We start from the raw sequence: 24,264 nt of genomic DNA, 5'->3' as shown, positions 1-24,264 counted from the left end.
CTGCTTCAGGAATTTCTTGAAAAGTATTGTTTTTATTTTCTGAATGTCTTGTAGTCAAGGGTGGTCGTCAGAAGGATGGAGATCTGGTTGTCCAGTCTTGCGGCTTGAGTGGCTAGGAGGCCGTCGTGTAGTTTTGATCGTTTTACTTCTTTGATCGGGGGAGGTATGAATGTGGAGTGCGTTTTTCTGTGTCTGGTAGTGGATGCTTGGATGAGGCGGTTGTTCAAGTAGGATGGGCTGTCTCCGTTTAGGGTTTTAAATAACATGCAGTAGAATTTAAATTGTATTCTTTCTTGGATTGGTAGCCAATGTGAGTTGATGTAGGCTTCTGTGATATGGTCATGTTTTCTCAATGAGTAGATGAGTCTCAAAGCTGTATTTTGGATTGTTTGAAGTTGTCTAGTCATAGTAGCTGGGCATGGAAGGAAGAGGATGTTGCAGTAGTCCAGCAGTCCTAGAATTAGGGATTGGTAAATATGAGATAATTTTGCTCTCAGTATCCAAGCTATCATCATCAAGAGATGGAGCAGATGACCCTTGCGCTGGGTCAGAACAACTGGATATGTCCCCAGTTGGAAGGGCTGAAAATGAGCTGGAGTTACAAGCCACAGAAACCAGAACTGGCATGGTCAAACAGGTGCTACCAGTAGGACATGCTATTTCTTCTGCAGGAATTTTTTTTTAAACTATTTTGGAGACCAGCAGAAAGGGTGAGAAGGCATAGAGGAGGCCCTGAAACCACAAAATGCCAAAGGCATCATGGGATAGCTTTTGTATGGCTGTATTCCTTGAACAGAAAATTGGGTAGTTGCAACTGCCTCTTGAAGACATTCAGTGGACACTGAATAGAGTCCCATTCATGGAGACTGTCTGCTAGCTGATTATGAATGCCTGGTAGTATGCCACTTGCAGAACAGCCCTCAAAATGGCCTAATTCCACATTTTTACTGCTTTGTGGCAGAGGGCCAAGTGAACCCAAACCTCCTCAGTTGTAGATGGAATACATACCTACTTGATTGTCGATGTGGATGAAAGAGACATTCCCTGTAAGCTAGAGGCTGAACGCAGCAAGGAGGTTGATAGGAAGGTTCCTCTCACAGTCTATCCAGAGTCTGTATGTGCATAACTGTTGAAGATGCATTGTCAAAGTGTATTGCCTTCCTCGAGATTGGACTGCTCCCTTTTTTAAATAAAGATCTGAGAAGATCTTGGGTTTTATGCCTGGTGGGTCTTTGAGACCTAGTTGGAACCAGGCTATCATGGAACACCCATGCATGATCAGGAGGGCCTGCAGAGGACTCCTGAGCTTTTAAGGAGAGTGTTAAACGGTTCATAGACAAAAGCATGCGCCGACAAAGGCTAGCCGAGACAACTGAGCGCAAGGCGGAAGCCTGCGCCGAAGAAAAACAGTGTTTTAAGGGGCTCCGACAGGGGGTGTTCATGGAGAACCCCCCTACTTTACTGAATACAGATTGCGCCGGCGTTGGGGGGGGGGGGGTTGTAACCCCCCTCATTATATGATATGGGAAACTTCAGTTTTTCCCTGTTTTTAGGGAAAAAGTGAAGTTTTCAGTATAATGTGGAGGGTTACAACCCCCCAAACCCCCCACAACGCCGGCACGATCTGTATTCAGTAAAGTGGGGGGGGTTCCCCCCCACATCCCCCGTCAGAGCCCCTTAAAACACTGTTTTTCTTCGGCGCGAGTTTCCGCCTTGCGCTCAGTTGTCTGGGCGCGCCTTTGACCTGTCGGTTCATAGACAAAGGCGCGCCGAGACAACTGAGCGCTACACTCAGGCAAAGGCAATGCTGGCTACAGTCCGCCCTGTTTGTCCATGAAGAAACTATAGTTAAAGGTGGTCTAGTACACAGTTCTTCAACCGCCGGTCCGCGGACCGGTGCCGGTCCGCTGAAAATTCCTGCCGGTCCGCGCAGGACCGGCGAGATGAACGCTGTTAAATTTCCTGCCCTGGTGATGTTCGGGGAAATCTTCTGTTCCTCCCAGCCTCGGGCGATCAAGACAGACTGCTGACGTCAGCCATTCCCTCCGAGTCTCGCCTATGCGGAAACAGGAAGTTGAAACAAAATAGGCGGGACTCAGAGAGGGAAGGTCCCGATGTCGGCAGCCTGTCTTGATCGCTGCCCCGACCGAGTCGCCGAAGAGGGCCGCGGGGAAGCTGCAATTAGAAGGGAGATGGTCAGCGTGCGCGGTGGGGGGCAGCGTGTGGATTGGGGCCATCAGCAGTGTCTGTGCTGAGATTCTGCCCACGTGCAGGATGCGGCGGATAGGGGCCTCCGGCTCGTCTTGGGCGGCAGGGCCTGCGGTGCAAAGCTGTTTTTGCCGGGGGGGGGGTCGCGAATGTGCAGGGAGCCTTCAACAGTGGCTGTCTCCTTTCCTAGCAGCTCTGTACTTACCAGGGCAGTGATTCACTTTGGCAACTTCCCCTTCTTCAGAGGCAGCAACGACCCAAGGCTGCCTAAGGAAATTACTGCTGCAGGCAAGTACTGAGAGCTGCTGGAAGGAGAGGAAGCCACTGTTGGAAGCTGGGAAGCTGCTGGATAAAGGGAGAGCTGCTACTGCACCTGGAGGTAGAAAGAGAGATGCTGCTGGGAGGGGAAGAGGGAAAGGGATGGGAAGAGAGCTACTGTTGGATAGGGAGGAGGAGGGAAGGGAGAAGGAAAAAAGGAAGGAAACAGCTGGCAGGGAGATTAGAGGAGGGAAAGGGGAGAGACAGGAATGAGAAAGTAGAGAGAGATTGATGCTGGAAAGGGGGGTCAGCAGAGAAATGAGAGAGGGATAAATATGCTAGATCTGGTGTAGGAGAGATAAAAATGAAGAAAGCAGTGAAGCTGGAATGAATGATGTAAAAAGGAGAGAGGAGGCACAGGCTGGATGGAAAGGAGAGAGGGGCATAGAAAGAAGTCATATACATATGGAAGGAGGAGAGGCCAGACAGTGGATGGAACGGGCAGACGCTGGAAGGAAGAGTGGAAAGAAGATGAAAGCAGAGACCACAAAAGGTAGAAAAAAATCATTTTATTTCTATTTTGTCATTACAATATATCAGATTTGAAATATATATCCTGCTAGAGACATAACTGGGGACTGCAAAGCCTAACACTATTCTTATCATGTGTGACTGCAGTATTCTGTTAGCATGATATTTCTGTGTAGCATTCTGTAATAATTTGGCTTGTTCAGTTTTCTTGATAGTAGAGGGGATATATGTGAAGGGGAGGGGAGACAGGGGTTTTGTTGGTCCTTGCTCTGAATATTTATATTTATAAAATGACAATTGTACAGAATATTGTTTCTTTTTATACTTTAATAAAATACGTTTAATATAAAATCATAACTGAGGCTTGTGCAGATGGGATCAGATGGTTTGTGGGGACCGAGCTTGCGGAGACGGGCGAAAATGTGTTTTTTTATTTCGGTCTTAGTAGTTTGCCGGTCCACAAAATAATTATTTTATTTCTGCCGGTCCACGGGTGTAAAAAGGTTGAAGAACACTGGTCTAGTAAGTTCAAAATAAATAAATAAAGATTCTGACCTGGAGATACTTGCATGCACAAAAAAGAGCAGAGTGCAGATATAGACAAAAACAAGTAAGGTACAAAGCTTGGGCACGTTTGTGTTACCTAAAATATACAGTGGTGCCTCATACAACGAACTTAATTCGTTCCAGGAGCAAGTTTGTTATGCGAAAAGTTCGTTATGTGAAACGCGTTTTCCCATAACAATACATGTTAAAAAAAACAATTCGTTCTGCAGCATAAAATATGCTAAGTTGACATAAAAAAAGATAAATTTGTCAAAATGGTGAAAATGGTGGTCTTGCTGAGGCCAAACTCTTTGACGAGGTCACACTGTTTTACCCCACATTCACTCCTTCTAATTATTTCCCGTTTCATTTCAACAGAAATCACCTTCCTGCTTTTTTTAGAAGCCATGATATATAAAAAATATTGAGTTTATCTTAAAAGGACGACTGTATACAGTGAGAGAGGGCAGTTAAGCGCAGTGACTAACGACTGCCTGCAGTGCCTGCGCGGAAGGATGCAATACATCGGCAGCTCGGGCGACTTCGTTGTGTGAAACGAAGTTCGTTGTGTGAAACGAAGTTCGTTGTGTGAATCAAGACATGAAGTTCGTTGTGTGAGGCGTTCGTTATGCGAGGCACCACTGTATATAGCTCTGCCTTCCATTTGACCCACTGCAAGCTTAATTACAGACTTCTAAATCAGTCTTATAGTACAAGTACCAGACAAGTTAATTCAAACTGATCAACAAGAAGTTTTTGATTGTATTTTTGTAAAAGAGTATTTGTCCCATCACTCAGCTACCAATAGCTAATGACCCCTCTGCTAATCTAATCTTAGGCTTGGCTTGGCTTTATATACAGAGTCATCATTCTAAGAAAGCTCGACTCTGCTGCATCCTTAGTCAATACTATAGTGCAGGGGTAGGGAACTCTGGTCCTCGAGAGCCGTATTCCAGTAGGGTTTTCAGGATTTCCCCAATGAATATGCATTGAAAGCAGTGCATGCAAATAGATCTCATGCTTATTCATTGGGGAAATCCTGAAAACCCGACTGGAATACGGCTCTCGAGGACCGGAGTTCCCTACTCCTGCTATAGTGTTAAGCTAACATAGCAAACAAGGACAAACAAACTTGCCCAACCAGTCTGCCCCATTGAGATTTATCCCCATTAAGTTAGGTAAGCATTTGGAGACTGATGAGCTCGGGGAGCAAGGGTGTTTTTTCTTCCTCACTTATTGATTTTCTCTAGTTGGATTTGTTTGCATTTGTAAACCACTTTGATGTTCTATGAATAGTGGTATATTAAGATTGGTAAAACATCACATCATGCCCTCCCCCAGCACTCATGTCTTAACTGATCATTCTGCCCTTTTTCACCACTGCTCGTCATGTCGGTCCCAAACAGGTTTGAAATCCAGGTTCCCTTAGCCTTCTTAGAAGCCCAACACAGCCTTATCACCACGATTAAACTTATAACTGCCACTCTCCTCATCTAATGCATTTCTGTATTAACCCTGGCAGTACACATTTCTCTCTGTCGATGTAGCTGTGTGTATATATATATATATATATATATATATATATATATATATATATATACATACACACATACATACATACATACTAGTCTTTCTTTATCTCTCTCTCCTTGGCCGCTGTCTGTATCCTTCTGTGTCGTCCCCCCCTCCCCCCGAGCAAAGCTGTCTGCCCCCAGCACACACCTCTCCCCCAAACGGCCCCCTTTCACTCTCCCTAACTCTCTCCATGGCCCTCTTCTGTCTTCCCCCCCCCAGAGCAAAGCTGTCTGTCCCCAGCACACCTCCCCCCAAAGCAGCCCCCTTTCCCTCTCCCTATCTCTCCATGGCCCCTTCTGTCTCCCTCCAGCACACCCCGCCCCCCAAAGCAGCCCCCTTTCCCTCTCCCTGTCTCTCCATGGCCCCTTCTATCTTCCCCCCAGAGCAAAGCTATTTGCCCCAAGCACACCCCTCCCCCCAAAGCAGCCCCCTTTCCCTGTTTCTCCATGGCCCTCTTCTGTCCCCCCCAGAGCAAAGCTGTTTGTCCCCAGCACACCTCCCCCCAAAGCAGCCCCCTTTCCCTCTCCCTGTCTCTCCATGGCCCCTTCTGTCTCCCCCCAGCACACCCCTCCTCCTAAAGCAGCCCCCTTTTCCTCTCCCTGTCTCTCCATGGCCCCTTCTGTCTTCCCCCCCAGAGCAAAGCTGTTTTCCCCAAGCACACCCCTCCCTCCAAAGCAGCCACCTTTCCCTCTCCCTATCTCTCCATGGCCCCTTCTGTCTCCTCCCAGAGCAAAGCTGTCTGTCCCCAGCACACTTCCCCTCCCCCTAAACAGCCCCCTTTCCCTGTCCCTATCCATGGCCCCTTCTGTCTCCCCCCCAGCACACCCCTCCCCCCAAAGCAGCCCCCCTATCCCTTTCCCTCTCTCCCTAGCTCCCGGTATTGATCCCCTTCTTACCCTCCCTCCATCCCGGTGTCTTCTGGCCTGCTCCTCTTCAAAGCAGCCTGCAATCGTGGTGGCCGGCTTTAGCAAACCTAGCAGGCCGCTCTCCAACTCGGTAGCATGTTCCCTCTGACGCGATCCCGTGACGCGATCCTCTGACAGTTGCGCGCCTTCAGCCACTGCACTTGCCTCCAGCCCCTGCAAGCGCCGTGAGGTGTCAAATAGAACACTGCCACAGAAGCACACCTCACGGCGCCAGGAATCACGAATTTTCAAGAGCGCATACGCGCACTAGGATTTTATTATTATATATACATACATATATATATATACACACACACACATACATACCCCCCTCCCATCACAAATACCATTCTCATGAAATAGAGCATCACCTGTTTGTAGAAACTTCCTGCAGGGCTTCTTTGTCTTTTCTTCTAACAAGATTGTAAAAGTATCTGTAAATCCAGACAAGAAAACAACATCAAGGAGAAATTAAGCTGCATTTCAGCAGAATCCTACAGAAAGCCAAGGTGAAGTAGTGTTAGACAAGGAATGACATCACTACAGACCCCCCCCCTCATTGCAAGAATCCTGAACACAGACAAATATTAAAGACATCAGTGCAGAATTTCTGATAGAAAAACCTCATTTACTGCAGAGGGACTAGTAGGAAATGTTTGTCTTTAAGCCACCAAAATATGCCACTAAAATCTTAAAGAGAGGGAGTACAAAGAATGCACAATGAGCTAAGAAACCTTAAGAAGCGGGCAAGTACTTCCTGCTAAAGTTTCAAAAGAAAAATGTGAAAAGCAATACATTTGGGGTGCATAGATTTAAGGCTGCAGAAGATTAGAGATACCATACTAAAAAAAAAGAGAATTGGAGCAGCCAAACCATATATATATATATATATATATATATATATATATATATATATACACACACACACATACTAGTATTTAAGCCCGTTACATTAACGGGTGCTAGAATAGATGTGTAGACTTTTAGCACAATGGGTCACTGAGGCGTTTCTTTCTTTCTTACTTACTTTTTATCTCTCTCCCTGTCCCCCTTTCTTTCTGTCTCTCTCCCTGGCTGGCTGTCAGTCTTTCTTTGTTTCTGTATCTTCTCCTTTTGCGAGTGTGGGGCAATTGTAGGCACGCAAGCGCACTCCTTCCGGCCACAGACATACGGAACACGCAGGTAGGAGTGCGCATGTGCCGCTTAGGGTTTTATTATGTAGTCATTAAGCCCGTTACATTAATGAGTGCTAGAATATATGTCTGTCTGTCTCCCTCCCGCTGACTCTCTCTCTCTCTCCCTAGCCCCCTTTCTCTGTCTGTCTTTCTGTCCCTCTCCCTGCCCCTGTGTCTTTCTTTCTTTCTGTCTCCCTCCCTCCCGCTGTCTGTCTGTCATTTTTCCCCATTTCCCTGTGCAGCAGCATTTCCATCCCACTTCCCTATGCAGCATTTCCATCCCACTTCCCTCCTATCTCCCCTTCCCTTTCTATCCCCCCTTCCCCTCCAAGTCCCTGTATAGCAGTAGCAGCATTTTCCCCCACCCCCCTTTCCCTTCTCTTACCGCAATCTGCTCTTCTCTTATCTGCTCCGTTCGGCCCCTCCCCCTTCTTTTACTGCCGTTGTTCTGCTGATCTGGCCTGCTCCTAACCCTCCCACCACCGACAAACCTCCGGGCTCCAGCCGCGTAGGCAGCACTTTAAATATGCTGCTTCGCGGCCTTCTACTGCCGATTTCCTCTCCCGCGTCTGTCTCCGATGATGTCATCAGAGACGCGGCAGAGGAAATCAGCAGTAGAAGGGCGCGAAGCAGCGTGTTTAAAGTGCTGCCTACGCCGCTGGAGCCGGGAGGTTTGTGGAGGGTCAACAGGCAGAGCGGGGCTGCTCTCCACCACTCAGTTGCTGCCACTGCTCCACCAGGTCCGCGAGTGTGTTGTAGTCGCACATACGCACTTCTTCAGGACACGGACATACAGAACACGCAAGTGGAAGTGCGCATGCGCGGCTTAGGGTTTTATATTATAAGATATATATATATATATATATATTTATATATACATACACACACACACATACATACTAGTCTTTAAGCCCGTTACATTAACGGGTGATAGAATAGATGTGTGCGTCTGTCTTTCTTTCTTTCAGTCTCTCTCTCTCTCCTTGGCCACTGTCTGTCTGCCTGTCTTTCTTTCTCTCTTTCTCCTTGGCTGCTGTCTGTCTGTCTTTCTTTCTTTCTCTCTCTCTCTCTCTCCTTGGCCGAGGTCTGTCTGTCTTTCTTTTTCCGCTGTCTCTCTCCTTGGCCGCTATCTGTCTGTCTTTCTTTCTTTCTCTCTCTCTCTCTCCTTGGCCGAGGTCTGTCTGTCTTTCTTTTTCCGCTGTCTCTCTCCTTGGCCGCTGTCTGTCTTTCTTTTTTTGCTGTCTGTCTCCTTGGTCGCTGTCTGTCTGTTTCTCTCTCCTTGTCCACTGTCTGTTTTTTCTTTCTTTCAATTTCTCTCCCTGGCCCCCTGTCCTTCTATGTGTGTCTTTCACTCCCACCTACCTGTCTTTCAGTGTGTCAGTCTGTCAATATCCCGTCTGTTTTTTTTTTTTTCTTTCAATCTCTCTCCCTATCAATTATTGTGCCACAACCTACCTTTTTTTTTTTTTTAAATCACGCGTTGTGTTGGGAAGGGCAACTGGCACACAGTTAACTGCTGCTGGATTAGGTTAAACCGCCACTCGAAGCAAATTGTCATGCCTGCACGCGCTGAACGTGTACATGCGCCGCATGCTTTACAATTTCTCTGCCGGCCACGGAGCTACAGATGCACGGAGCCATGAAAATTGAAGTGCACATGCGCGCTAAGGGTATTATTATATAGGAAGGAGATATATATATATATATATATATATATATATATATATATATATATATATATATTAGTATTTTAGCCTGTTACATTAACGGGTGCTAGAAGTCTGGCCGGCTCCCTTAGTCCCTTGCCCCGCCCCCTCCTTCCCTTCCCATGGTCCCGACAAACCTGCCGACTCTAGCAGCGTCTGCAGCACTCTACACACGCTGCTTCGGGGCCTTCTACTGTTCTGATTTACTCTGGCACATCCCTGATGACATCATCAGAGACGTGACAGAGCAAATCAGGGCAGTAGAAGGCCCCGAAGCAGCGTGTGTAGAGTGCTGCAAACAGGTTTGGGGTCTGGACCGCGGGAAGGGAAGGGGGGGCCGGTCAGACATCGGGAAGGGATGGGAGACCGCAAAAAACTTACTGTTTTTTTGCCACGAGAGAGCAGGGAGTCCAGCGCTGGCAGTCAGTCCTGCCGCAAGTGTAGTTAGGTGCTGGAAGGCTGGGGACTCGCGCATGCGCACTCCTGCCGCCACAGACATACAGCTCACAGATCAGTGAAAATGGAACACGCAGGTAGGAGTGCGCATGCGCGGCTAGGGTTTTATTATATAGGATATATATCTATATTTCAAATCTGATATATTCTAATCACAAAATAGAAAATAAAATTTTTTTTTCTACCTTTTATTATCTGGTAATTTTATTTTTCAAATCACATTGGTCTCGGGCTCAGGCTTCCTTCGGTCTTCATCATGGCATTGCTGGCTCCTGAAGGTAAAATAGGTGCAAGAGGCGCTGGGGAGGAGATGCCGAGTCCGACTCGGGTGCAATTTTTGTTATCGCAGGAGCAAGACTTTTTACTGCTCCCACAGGGCGGTAGAAGGTCTTGTCCCCATTTCTGTGGTGAGCAGTGTTCCCTCTAAGCGGGCGGGTGTTGTGAGCAAACTTTTTTCACTGTGAGCTAAAAATATCGGGCGCCAGCAAGTTATGAGCCAAATAAATATGTTGCTTTCTACCACAGAACTTCCTTACGTTTGTATGGAATCTATCCCCATTCAACTTTAGAGAGTGCCCTCTCGTTCTCCCTGCCTTAGCTACTAAGTCTATTCCCTTCAGTACCTTGAATGTTTCTATCATGTCCCCTCTCATTCTCCTCTGCTCAAGGGAGAAGAGGCCCAGTTTCTCTAATCTTTCGCTGTACGGCAACTCCTCCAGCCCCTTAACCATTTTAGTTGCTCTTCTCTGGATCCTTTCGAGTAGTACCGTGTCCTTCTTAAAGTACCAGTGCTGGACGCAGTACTCCAGGTGAGGGCGTACCATGGCCCGGTACAGCAGCATGATAACCTTCTCTGTCTCTTCAGTCCAGCATCTGCCCCTTCCATTCACTGTCTGTCTTTCCCTGCCATCTCTCCTCCTGCCCCCCCCCCACCCCCCAATTTGGTCTAGCATCCATCATCTTCCTTCTGTTCCCCTCATGGTCTGGCATCTCTATCCTTCCCTCCCCCCTGTGGTTTTTAGCATATCTCTCTTCTCATTTCCTCCACTCAGATCTGATCATTCTCTGCTCTCTCTTCCCTTTTCTTCTCTGGTCTTCCTTCTCTATTTTCTGCCTCCATCTAAATTAAATTCTTTCTTACTATTTAGTCCCGTTTCCCTCTTTTCACTGTGTCTACACACAGCTTGTCACCCCTTTCCCTCACCCCTCCATTATCTTACTATTTTCTTCCCCCTTTATTTATCTCCTCCTTCCATCCAGTATGTGTTCTTTCCCCACTTCCATTCAGCATCTGCTCTCCCTTCTCAACTGACATCCATCTGCCTTCTGCTCTCTCTCCCTTCTTCTCACTTCCATCATCTGTCCCCTTCTCTCTCTCTCTCATCTCCTCCATTCCATCATCTGCCCCTTCTCTCTCTCTCTCTCTCCCCCCCCCCCAACTTCCATCATCTGCCCCCCTTCCCCTCACCTTTGTGGGTCACTTTCTTTCCCCTGAGGGTGGCTCATGTCACAGGGGAAGCTTTGGCCGAGCAGAACCGCTTGATTGACAGTGGAACTTACTTGATTGATGTCGATGCTGGGGCCCGTTGCCGTTTGAAGGAAAAAAAAAAAGGTGGAAAAAAGGAACCTGTAAAGGCGAGAGGAAGGGAAACCTCCAGAACAGCTGCTTTTTGCCCTCCTTCAGCGGCCCAAGAGTTCAGACCAGCAGCGGCAGCTCTGTATGCTTTTAACTTCGGCACAGAGCTGCCCCTAATCAATAGTTTAGCGCGGTTTCATGAGGCAGCCTCGGGGCCTTTGATAGCCGGCCCACTTCGATGATGCGATGTGGGCCGGCCTAGCAAAGGCCCCGAGGCTGCCTTATGAAACCGCGCTAAACTATTGATTAGGGGCAGCTCTGTGCCGAAGTTAAAAGCATACACAGCTGCCGCTGCTGGTCTGGAGGTGCGGAGACAAGGCAGGAGGCAAACGCGGTGGAAGGCAGGAGTCCCGGCGAAGGCAGGAGTCCCGGCACAGCGACTGCAACAGGAAGTTGCAAGTCAGCTGACGCCGGCCTTTCGTTGCGGCGGGGACCGAATCCTTCGCGGACCGGCAAGATTTTGTTTGCGGACCGGCGGTTGAAGAACTGTGCTCTACACTGTGTGCGCTGTGACGAGAAACTTGTGCGCTGCGAGGTAATATTTTGTGCGTCAGCGCACCCCAGCGCAGCTTAGCGGGAACACTGTAAATAAAATGAGCCCGTTGCAAATTTTTCTGTTCCTGCGGTAGACATGCCATTCTCTAATACGAAGTACTTGATGTCAAAGTTTATTTCAAAGATTCTTCTCGAATAATTCAGATGGTGCAGGTGTAGCAAAAACAATCCATACATCACACATCGATGAGTTGTGGTGCGGACCCAACATGGTCTGTGTTTCGGCTACGGACGCCTTCTTCAGGGGTCCTAAAGAAATATGTCTGAAAAGGGCTGTGTTTTGTAGTGGGGCACAAAAGACAACCCTTTTTGTAGTACAGCAATCTGTTGAGGAGAGAGTATCGCCGTTGATACATTGAGAATAGGAATTTAGGGCTCCTTTTACAAAGGTGTGCTAGCGTTTTTAGCTACCCGAAAAACTACCGCCTGCTGAAGAGGAGGCGGGTAGCGGCTAACGCGCGGGGCATTTTAACGCACGCTATTCCGCGCGTTTAAGGCCCTTAATCTATTGAGTGTTCTGGTTGTAAAATGCGCATCCTCTATGTCTGCCCCTCCCCCTGTATTGGGATCTCTCCGGTCCACTAATCAAAAGCTCATGGTAGTCTCCTCCTTGAAAATTATTGGAACTCGACGACATGATATGTTTTCAGTGATGGCTCCGCAACTTTGTAATACTTTACCCTCGGCATGTAAGAGAGGAAAATAATTTGAGTCGTTTTAAAACAGTGGTCTCAAACTCGCGGCCTGGGGGACCACATGCGGCCCGCCAGGTACTATTTTGAGGCCCTTGGTATGTTTATCAAGTTTCAAGTTTATTAAAATTTTGATATAAACGCAATATCAAATATTTTCAATGCGTATAACAATGAAAAAATTTGGGGGGAGGACAAAATAAAACAATTTAAACAGGTAAACATACAATCGATGTACACAATTAATTAGTGATATATAGGGAAAAAGGAGCGAACTACAATTGTTAAAGAAAGTAAGAGAACATTTAAGGAAAAACAACAACAGGAGGGTAATTGAAAATGTTTTACAAATAAAGCAAGGTCTAAAAGTGAAAGGGAGAAATTGTGATCTATAAAACAGTTTCTTGATCATCTGTCTCTTTAACTATAAATAACAATATTATTATTAAGACTTAGCCAAAAGGAAAGATTTATAAACTATAAAGAGTTTTACCTCATGCAAAATTTTTCTGAGGCCCTCCAAGTACCTACAAATCCAAAATGTGGCCCAGCAAAGGGTTCGAGTTTGAGACCACTGTTTTAAAAGTAGCTTAAAGAATTTCCTTTTTAAAGATGCTTTTAATCTTTAAGTTATGTTCAAATTTTACATTAGTTTCTTTCAGGTTTCCATTTTATTCCCTCCCTAATGTTCTTTCTTTTTCTGGTTCTCTTCTGTACTTTAAAATATTGAATTGTAATTCTGTCCCTCTTTACCTTGTGTATTGATTAGTCTGTAAGTCTGTCGGTCTAACCCATTATTTTAAATTTTAAACGATATGCTTAAATATATGCTGGTTTTGTCTTTTTAATTAATGTTGTATCTCGCTTAGTAAAACTAAATAAGCGATTCATCAAACTAAAATAAAACTTGAAACTTTGTTCCTGGAATTGTTAAAGGACTAATGACAGTAAGAGCATGCTATGTATTTGGCACACGAGCAGCAACGGCCCGTGATGTCGTTAGACTACCTGGAGGTGATACAAAATCTTCATCTGACCATATTTATGTTGCAGCTGTGAAAAATCAAGCAGTTTACCACTTGAAATAACATCATCTAAAATCCGTATACCTGCTATCATCCAATGCTTCCAGATGACCTTAAATCCGCCAATTATCCGCCAACATATCAAAAGTAATTGGAAGAATTGCAGCAGAGTCAATTCGTTTTTGGTGGAATTCGTTATGTCACATTTATAAAACGGAAAGAACAATAGCCATACAAAAAGGGAATTATAAGACATTTAAAGAGATTTGGGGGCCATTGACAAATTATTGCAATGAATAGATACCATTTTTCCATTATAAGTACAATGCAAATGAGGGAGAGGGAGGGATTTTAGAATTTTATTAAATGTTTAGATCAATAGGAAAGAAAATTGTATATGATATATGTGTTTGTATAGGTTATGGGAGGGATGGGGTTAAATTTTATGATTTAATGTTAAACATGATAGAGATTTAAGTGATGTATTCAATTTCAATTGTCATTTATTGATACACTTGTAAGATGTAAAAATGAATAAAGATTTATTTTAAAAAAAAAAATCTTCATCTGAGCAGCTTCTGATACGTTTTCTTACTTTTGCTAATATCTCTACAGTTTTTTACTTTTTACAATGCCACAATATCATGGACGATTCACATCATGGTTATTAAGATTTCACGCATTCGGTGCAGTTTCAAAGAGATTGTGAGCTTTCGTTGACATTGTTGGTTTACTTTACGGTATTTCTCTTTGACTAACTTGTCTTAAATAACTGTGCCTTTACTTTCTCTGCCGGTCGTTCGTCTTGCTTCCCAACCGATGCTCTTCATAGCTGCTTTCCGATCTTGTATTCATTTATTTTGTACTCCATGCAAGACGCTTTTGGATGCGAGCTTTCATTGAATTAGATTGCTTCATTAGCTTGTTGACTGGACAACCAGAGGACTCCTGATGCAAGCTTTGTAGCCGAAACACGGTCTGTGCTGCGTCTGCTTTTCTTGTTCCACTTCCTATCGGCGACATTAAAAACTTCAGTTTTGAAGGTCTGGCCTTCTCTGCTCCTTTATCTATCCCAGCAGGAACATGCACAGGAGAATATGGGGTCCTTTTACGAAGACGTGCTAGCGTTTTTAGCGCACGCTAGCTGGAAAGCTACCGCCTGCTCAAGAGGAGGCGGTAGCGGCTAGTGTGCGCTATTGCGAGCGTTAAGGCCCTAGCACGCCTTCATAAAAGGAGCCCTATATATCAGTCTTAGTTCTACCAGGCCAGTACTGGGCAGACTGTGCATGGCCGTTTGGTGGAGGATGGGCTGGAGAGGGCTTCAATGGCTGGGAGGGTGTAGATGGGCTGGAGTAGGTTTTAACGGAGATTTGGGCAGTAGGAACCCAAGCACAGTACCGGGTAGAGCTTTGGATTCTTGTCCAGAAATAGCTAAGAAGAAAAAATTAAAAAATTTAAATTGAATCAGGTTGGGCAGACTGGATGGACCATTCGGGTTTTTATCTGCCGTCATCTACTATGTTAGGATACCCAGCCCTCTGGCTCTTGCTGGCCTTTTTGAGCTGAAGAACTTGCTCATCTAAGTTTGGCCAGACTGATCTGAGTTCCACTCTCGGAGATGCCCCACCTGACCCCAGTAGGACAATGGCTTCCATCCATTCCTGCATTTCAGGGTCTCAATGGATCGGACCTTCGCATTCCAAGCAGGGTTAATGAATTCATGTTTGAATCTTCTCGTTTCTCCATTTCTTACCTACTTATCAGTTTCGAAAAGATCTTAAAACCCACTTATTTAAACAATATAATATACATTACTGATTTTCATGTTATCATGTAGTTATAATGTACTTTTAATCTTTTTATCTAGACTTATTTTAGTTGATATTGTGTTTTTTTATTCATTAGTTTTAATGCTTGTATTAGTTACTTAGAATTTTATTATGTATGATGTTATTATTATATTGTATGCTGAGTACCTATTGTGCAAACCAGGGGTGTCCAACCTTTTGGTTTCAGTGGGCCGCATTGGCAAAAAAAAAATGTTTGAGGCCACACAAACGTATAAACGCTGCAGCAAGACAGAGGAGGGAGCTGGCAAGACAGTAAATACCCGGGGGCAGCAGAGGAAAACACTGCATCGCCCTCGACCGGGGCCACACAAAATACTTCACGGGGCCGCATGCGGCCCTTGGGCCACAGGTTGGACACCCCCGGTGTAAACCGCTATGAACTGCTGGTTAGGCGGTATAGAAAAATAAATTATTATTATTAACTCAGAAACCGATATTGGTTTTGGCATGAGAATCTAACAAGGGGAGTGAAATCAGCTCCGAACTTCATTCCTCCGTCTGCATCTGCTGACGAATGGCCATGACCCACTTGTATGGACTGGTCTGTCAGGGTCAATAAAGGACTAACAAAGAAGCAAATTTAATCACAAATCATTTGTGGGGTTCAGTTACTGAGAACATAGCAGCCCTTTCCTTCCCAGTACTATTTCCTCATTTAAAGCTAAAAACAAATAACTAGCATTGGGTGCACCGAGACTGGCTGCTTTGCCAAAGACATGTTTTGGGTTAAAAATTAAGATGTGGGCAGGACCCAACCAATTGTATTGTATCCTATATTGTGACCAGCCAGGTATTCTCCCTGTTCAGGTCCCAGTCAGGACTGAGAGAAAAGAAGTAAAAAAGAAATCCCGGGGAGGAATTGAGAAGGGACAGCTTGTGTCTGAGTTAGATAATTACATTGACCACCGGGGGAGCCCAAGAGGCCCTTGGAACACTGCCAGGGCTGACACAGCAGGGCGTTGTCCCAAGGTATATAAACCTGTTACAGAGAACAGGAAGAAAAAGCCAGCTAGGGAGAGGTTTTAAGCCCTTTCTCCCTAGAGAGTCCCTGGAGCCAAGCAGGTGCAACAAGCCTATGCCTATGGAGGTGATAGAGGCTGGTCAGGCTGAGGAATTAAACTTTCTGGAAAGTCAGAACATGGATGTGGAAGAAAGCCTGACAGAGTGTGCTCCTGAGTTTGTTGAGCCCATGCAGGTGAACTTGGCTTCCACCCTCAAGCAGTGAATGAGGTTGGTGTTTATGGACTGTTTGAAGAAACTATTTTTCTTTTGAATGCAAGCTAAGGGGTGATTGTATTTTTGGGAGAGGTTTTGCTAACACCCTGGGAGGGAATTTTTGAAAGCCGGTCTAGAGGCTTTATTTCGCAAAACCTATCACTCTCCTGACCTGGCAGTGACTGGAACTGGCCAGAGGCTTGTGTGGACTTTTGAGACACTTGTGCTGAATGTGTGCACTGAACTATATTTTGTTTGTGTTTTGGAAGCTGCCTGCTTTGGAAGCAGACAACCCTAAGGCTGGGGGCAATTAAACCCTCTGCCACGACTAAAATAGAAATATTGCTGAGAGCAAATTAATGCCTTTATTTGGACTGTTATTTGCTGGTTTTGTTTTCAACTTTTTGTGTTACTGTAAGGAAGAACATTCTGACAAGTTTGTCCTCTATTTTGGAAAGCCTACTTACCTTGGGACAAAAGAGAAATAAAATCTGATATTATTTTGTCATTGAAGAATAATCGTGGTGACTTTTGTTATCTGGTTTTTTTCTTTTCTTTTCGGTTCCTGTTTGGAATCCGGTCCTGCAGGGTGGCTCCAGTCCGGGCCACACGACAGGGTGTTATTTTGTGGCCAGCCACTGAGTGTGCTATTGAGCACGGTTTGGAGCTACAGTGGGCCACAATATATAGAAAGAAGGATGGATATAAACAGGCCTTACAGTCCCTTATCTACACTCAAACCCGTTTCTATAAAGCTCCATTCACATCCTTGGTAATCTAGCAAGAAACAAAAGGCAAATTTAAAACATAAAGACTGGGCAAAGCATTGAGTTAGGTGTATATTCCATCAAATAGGGCTCAGGCTTGTTCTTTTTCCCAGCGGGATAAAGACAAAAAGGTTGTCAGCTGGACTGGTTCATAAAAGACATATTTGACAGCTTGATATAAAACAATACATTTACCGGGGTGCCTCAAATAAAAAGTGGCACCCAAAGATATAAGCCCAGGCTTCATTAACAAAAAATCTCGACGACGCTTCTGCGTCTCTCGGGTCAAATCAGGAAACATCTGTACTCCAAGACCTATAAATTCCTTTTGCCTATTTTTGAAGAATAATTTCAACAACCATGGGCTCTTTACGAAGCCGCGGAAGCGGCTTTAACACGCGCGACTTTTCATCCTGCGCTAGCCGAAAAACTACCGCCTGCTCAAGAGGAGCGGCTAGCATGCCCAGCGGTTTAGCGCACGCTATTACACACTTTAAACCGCTACCGCGGCTTTGTTAAAGGAGCCCCGTGTTTTATCAATTAAAAGAGCTACTGATATAATCGTAGTGGATGGTACCGCTGCCTCTTTATCAGATATTTCCAACATATTATAACATTTTGGATCCAATTAGAGGATTTGAGCATTTTTAGTCTAACTTATTTCTGTTTTCTGGATATTGAGTAATGATGGAATAATAATCATAAGCCTAATTTTGCTTTCTGTACAAGTTATGCCTGGTAATTAAATTGAAAAATGTAATAAATAATAATAATTTTAAAAAAACATTCTTGGTAACCCTCATCTGAGAATAGAAGAGCTCACCTCGAAACATATCATACCAGACTTTCTTGCATCTCTGGTGCTGGACCCCATTCAGGTGTTTCTTTCTGTTGTGAAGATTGTCTTGGAAGGATCGATCACAATAATCACAAAAATACCTCTTTCCCATCTCTCCTCCAGAACAGGGTTTGAACTGCTTTTACACCTTCTGAAAGAAAATTTGCTCATCAGGAAAAGAGTCTTTCCATATAACCAGAACATTCATAGTCTGCAATTTTAACCACTCTCTACAGTAAGAGTATTGTATATACTCATCTATAGATTGATCTCATGTATACATCGAGGGCAATTTTAGGACTAAAAATAGTCAAAAGAAAAATGTAAGTTGAGTCTGGGGACAACATTGCTCTCCCTTCCCTCTAGCACAGGGGTAGGCAATTCCGGTCCTCGAGAGCGGGAGCCAGGTCAGGTTTTCAGGATCTCCACCATGAATATGTACGAGATGGATTTGCATGCATTGAGGTGCAAATCTATCTCATGCATATTTATTGTGCATATCCTGAAAACCTGACCTGGCTCCGGCTCTCGAGGATCGGAATTGCCTGCCCCTGCTCTAGCACATTCCCTGCCTTTCTCAAACCCACCCTCCTCATTTTAAGAGTCCACAGCTTCATAGATTTCAAGAGGCCAGAAGGAAACAGCTAAATCATCAGATTTCAGTATGTGAGCATTATATATATTTTTTTATTATTTCTTTATTCAATTTTCAAAAATACAATTCAAGATTTACTTGTACAGAAAGCTGTTAAGTCAAGAAAAATAAAATCACAATAATATTATAAATTCAAAGATACTTAATTAAACTTAATTCAGCTCAAGTCCACATAGGATCCAAAATGTTATTATGAATGGAGAAAAAAAAGAAATTATTATTAAGGAAAATAATGCTAGTCAGCTAGTGAGGACATCTATTTTTCTATACTCCTTCTTTCTTTTCCTTCTCGAGCCGAGAAAGAGATAGGAAGGATGTCAGCTGGTAAGGCTCAAAGAAAACATATTTTTGAGAATTATATTGTATAACACATTTACAAGGATATCGTAGGAAAAATGTTGCTCCAAGAGCTATGATTCCCGATTTTAACATAAGAAACTCTTTTCTTCGCCTTTGTGTGTCTCTAGCTAAGTCTGGAAACATTTGTATTTTAAGTCCCATAAATTATTTCGCTCTATTTTTAAAGAAAAGTCTCAAAATCCAATTCTTGTCCATTGTTAGAGCTAAAGTTGCCACTAATGTTGCGGGAGTAGCCATTTCTCTATCTGATAATTCCAATAATGCCGATACATCCATTGGTCCTTGGCTTTCTTCCTGTTGCTGAATTTGATTTTTCTTGGGAAGATAGTACACCTGTGTAAATGGAGGTAATGAACCCTCAGGAACATCTAATATTTCCGTCAGGTATCGTTTTAACATCTCACGCGGAGAGCTTTAATCTGTTCTTTAACATGCCGAAAAGAAGGGGAAAGAGCACTGGTGGGGCCTCCCTGCGCTCCGGAACACCTACCTCCGGAAATATTGAAGCGCTGTTTCGGCGATTCCAGGGCACCATGATGACGTCGGGAGATTTGCGGTTAGAGACACCTCATGTGAACGGAACAGAGGTGTCTCACCGAAGTTTTGAGACCACGTTGAGTCCCGACGTAAGATCTCCTCCTATGCACCCCCGTGCAACCAGCTCCCCAGGGGTCGAGAGCCTACCGGAAGTCGGGATGGGCTCTCCCCCGGGGGCTGCGCGGAGCAGTGTTGAGGAAGCCGTTTCAGGCTCACAAGCTCTGCAGGAGAGCCTGAATACGGACGGGGTTGCAGTAACAACTGAATCTGGACCTACTCTGGCGGAGGGAAGTGGAGGAGAGCGGTCGACTGGTGAGCAAAAACTTTTGATTACTCATTTACAATTTCCTATTATAGTCAAGCCCCAAGAAGTTACTCTAGATGCCTTGTGGGACTTGGTGGCTAATATGGTAAAAACAACTAATATTCAACAAGTGCAAGTGGAGGGGAAAATGAAAGACCAAGAAAAAGAAATTTCCTCAATAAAACAAGACATTGCTGACTCTAATATATCTTTGGATAGTATCAAAAGTGAATTAAAATCTTCCAAACAGCTTCAAGAGACTTTAATTAAGGACAATGTAAATTTGAGAAGGAAGATTGAGTCATTTGAAAATTTTTCAAGAGCCAACAATATCAGATTGATTAATTTTCCACGAATTACAACCATCACTCCGCGTGAGCATTATATATTTAACCTTCACTAAAAAATTGACACTCTCATTCTAAACTTTGGCAAGTTCACGAAAGCAAAATGTATTTTCACCCTTCCTATCCAAGGAGTATATTTTATTCATGAATCAGTATTTCTCAGCAACCACACACAGCTTTTACTCACCAACTGTTTCCACATTGTCTCAGCTCAACTTTCTTTTTGAACCTACTGCTGGAGTCATTAGCCAATCAAATGGCTTTTAGCTGTAGCAGTTTCTAGACCACTGACAATTGTCATGTATACTTCCTTGCAGGTATGTCCTCCTTTCAATATACATGCTCAGCACAAACTTTCAACAAGCCACAATGCCTTCCATTCCACCTGCTTCCCAACCCTGTAAAGAGGACACTGAAGCTAGAGAATGACACGGTGACAAAATTCATCACCGTTCCCGTCCCCGCGGATAACTGCGGGAAATAATCCCATGTCATTTTCTAGCGTCTATTTCAACCTCAGTCCTTCTACACCAGCATTCTTCAAAGCAAAGCTTGAGGGTCAGTGGTTGTGGCCATTCATACTCTGATTCTTATGGGAGCCAAGGATAATGAAGCCATTGTGACATCACTGATGTGACTGGCTCTTAGGCACTGGTGGAATGAGGCATTATGACATCACAATATCTGCTCTGGATACCAGAGACTGTCATTCTGTAGTGTCTGTTTCAACCTCGGTCCTTCTACACCAGCATTCTTCAAAGCAAAGCTTGTGGGTCAGTGGTTGTGCCCAATTATACTCTGATTCTTCCCTCTCTCCTTAAAGAATGACATGAAGATGGTTTCCCGCGGTTATCCGCGGGGACGGGAACGGTGATGAATTTTGTCACCGTGTCATTCTCTAACTGAAGCTGGCTGGCCCGGAACTTCCTCTCCGATGTTAGAATTAATGTCGGGTGGGGAAGGTTGGTCGGCCCGGTGCTTCAGTGTCCTCTTTACGACGGCAGCCTGTTCCCCGATGGCGGTGGCTTAGGGAGACAGAAAGACAGACAGGGAGACAGGGAGACAGACAGAAAGGGCATGGAGAGAGAAAGACAGGGATTTTATTTTCAATTTAGTGATCAAAATGTGTCCGTTTTGAGAATTTCTATCTGCTGTCTATATTTTGCACTATGGCCCCCTTTTACTAAACCGCAATAGCGTTTTTTAGCGCAGGGAGCCTATGAGCACCAAGAGCAGCGCAGCTCCCTGCGCTAAAAACTGCTGAGGTGATGGAAAGTCAGCCGCCTCGACCTCTTTGAAAACCCGCGGAATATAAATGATAATTAACATTTTCTCTGCGCACAGCGTGCTTTGTGGGTTTTTAAAAAAAATTTTATTGTTGGTAGATCATTTTGACTTGGTCATTTTAAAAGTAGCTCGCAAGCCCAAAAAGTGTGGCCACCCCTGATCTAGTCTCACTTGTACATTCCCTGCAAATCTCTTCTCAATGATCTGAACACTGTTCAAGCTCACCCTGAATTCATTAGGGACATATGTAGCAGTGGTTGTATCCTCTCAAACAATTGCAGCATAGCCAGAGTCTGTTCACTTTACTTCCATTAAGCTAGGAATAGCAAAAGTGCTATGGAACTGATGAGAAAGCTGACTCTGGATTGTTGATGTCTCAATTTAAGAGACAAGTAAGTATACACGGTACTGTATATACACAAAATTCAGCTTAAGCCCTTACCCTTAAGTCATTAACCGTTGAAGTGATCTTTTCAAGCAATAGCGTTAACGATTCTCATTGAACTTGGTTAATAAAAATCAATCTACATCATAAAAATGTTTATTTTATTTAAAGAGATTAGCATATATCTTATAGTCAAAGAAGTCATATTAGGAATCCCACTGACACATCTCCAAAATATAGGCCATTCCCTTAGCAAAAGTCATACCAGACATTACAATATTTAAAAGGTCAGCCTTCCTTCACCTCCTCTCCACCTTATAAGTGGCAGTAAGTGCAGTAAATAGACCCTCCTGGTTTGGGTTCTGGGACGCCTCCTGTTCCTTCTTCAGCACACTAGAAGTGGATACAGGGAAAAACATATAACTAGCGAATAGACACCAGCAGCAGGCAGAGAGAGAGAGAGAGAGCACAAAGCAGTCACACGTAATCTTAACTGTTATCTTAAAGGAGGAACCACAATGGAAGCAGAGGGAAACCAGAAGATGAGCTTTCCAGTGTTCTGCACAGACTGTCGTAGGTATGACTACCTCCCCTTGGGGAGACAATCATATGTATGCGGTCGTTGTCAGGAGCTGAAAAGCTTGAAGAACATAAGAACATAAGAAATGCCTCCGCTGGGTCAGACCTGAGGTCCATCGCGCCCAGTAGTCCGCTCACGCGGCGGCCCACCAGGTCCAAGACCTGTGAAGTAATCCTTTATCTATACCCCTCTATCCCCTTTTCCAGCAGGAAATTGTCCAATCCTTTCTTAAACCCTAGTACCGTTCGCTAGAGGACAAGATACAGGAGCTAGAAGGACTTTACACCACGGAGGACCCAATCAGGACAGCTGAAGACTTCGTGAGTGAGAGACATATTGAGGAAGAAGTCAGGGAACTCGAGAAATTCATTGAGGCAGCATACAGGAGTAGTGGAAGAGAACGAACTTCAGATGAAAGAAGAAGTTACACCAACATGGAAGGGAGAACAAGAATCAGATGACCTCAAAGAAGACACCCACAGAGGAATACTGCACGACGGGGCAGATGCCCAGAAGAAGAAAGAGCGAAGCACACCAAGGACATTGACCTGAGACCGAAGCGAACATTGAAGGGAAAGTCAGCGATTCTAGTGGGAGACTCGATCCTGAGGTATGTGGACAGCCACATAGCAGGAGGGAGAGAGGATCGACTGGTGACCTGCCTCACAGGAGCGAGAACCAAGAACATCGTGGACAAAATTGGAAAGACCCTGGAAGGAGCGGAGATGGAAGAGACCACAGTAATGATCCACATCGGGACGAATGATGTCAGCAGGAGAGACTACAGAAGAAGCACGCTGATAGAACAGTTCAAGATTCTGGGAAGGAAGCTGAAGATGAGGAACTTCTTCGAGGCTGTTTCCTCCGCTGCGATCCTGCCTCTGACGTCAGAGGAGGGGCGGGTCCGCAGCGGGGAAAACAGCTCAAAGCAGTTTGCAAAGACGCTATAACCTCGATCTGCTCTGTAGGCTTCACCTATAAGGTAAACGGTACGGGGAGGTCAGGGGGAACACGGAGGCCTTCCCGGGGGGGGGGGGCGCAGTCCTTCAGGGGGAGGACAGGCCTTGGGGAGTGTAGGCCTTCAAGGGAGGGTGCAAACCTTCAAGGGGGGGGGACAAGTCTTTAAGGGGGGGACAAGCCTTCAAGAGGTGGGGTGCAGGCCTTCGGGGGGGACAGACCTTCAGGGGAGGGGGCCCTGGTGTAGAAGTACACAGAGGGAGGGAAGGAGGGTTTTAAAGAGATGTGCATATGCCGGACTTTGGGGGGGGAAGAAATAATGGGTCTAAAAATAGAGGAGAGGGAGAGAGATGATGGACAATGGGATTTAGGGAGGGAAGGAACAGAAAGGGAGAGAAGTTGGACATAAGGAATGGTGTGGAGGGGGGATAGAGATACTGGATAGGAAGGGAGTTGGGAAAAGAAAGGGAGAGATGGTGGACCCTGGGGTGGTGGGGAAGGAGGGAGAGATGCTGGGTGAAAAGGTAGTTAAGAAAAGGTGGATCTGTGGATGGAGACGAAAAAAAAGAAAGATGCCAGACTTTCGGGGGAGGGAAGGGAAACGGAAGGGGAGGACAGAGATGGCAGATGGATGGTTAGAACAGAGAAAGAAGAAAGAAGGAGACCCTGGCAAGCAAGTTATCGGAAGACAACCAGAGCCTGGGACCAATAAGATTTGAATAATGATCAGACAACAAAAGGTAGAAAAACTAATTTTATTTTCTGTTTTGTGATTACAATATGCCAGATTTGAATGTTAGACCGCAAACGTGAGCTAGGATTTAACAGAGAGAGGAAAAATCTTTTTTGTTTGTTTATTTTGTTTACACCACAGCACCAGTGTGATTAGGAGAAGGCAAAGAGGGTGAAGAGGC

At 45.0% G+C, this 24,264-nt stretch overlaps 1 protein-coding gene across 2 annotated transcripts in view; it reads right to left on the bottom strand.

The window, feature by feature from the left end:
* Nucleotides 1-24,264, bottom strand: part of ZMAT5 (zinc finger matrin-type 5) — a 55,404-nt gene that overhangs the window by 29,812 nt on the left and 1,328 nt on the right. Inside the window, exons 2-3 of one of the 2 annotated variants that reach the window (XM_033955627.1) lie at nt 17,924-18,086; nt 6,395-6,457 (exon numbers count right to left, since the gene is read on the bottom strand). In XM_033955627.1, coding sequence (XP_033811518.1) covers nt 6,395-6,457; nt 17,924-18,050 — 190 coding nt within the window. In that variant the 5' untranslated portion in view covers nt 18,051-18,086. Of the gene's footprint in view, nt 1-6,394; nt 6,458-17,923; nt 18,090-24,264 lie in introns of both variants that reach the window. The other variant, XM_033955626.1, reaches the window with a different exon arrangement.

This window comes from Geotrypetes seraphini, chromosome 8 (assembly GCF_902459505.1).
Source record: "Geotrypetes seraphini chromosome 8, aGeoSer1.1, whole genome shotgun sequence".
Taxonomy (NCBI): Eukaryota; Metazoa; Chordata; class Amphibia; order Gymnophiona; family Dermophiidae; genus Geotrypetes; species Geotrypetes seraphini.
This window is presented reverse-complemented; position numbering and strand designations above follow the sequence as displayed.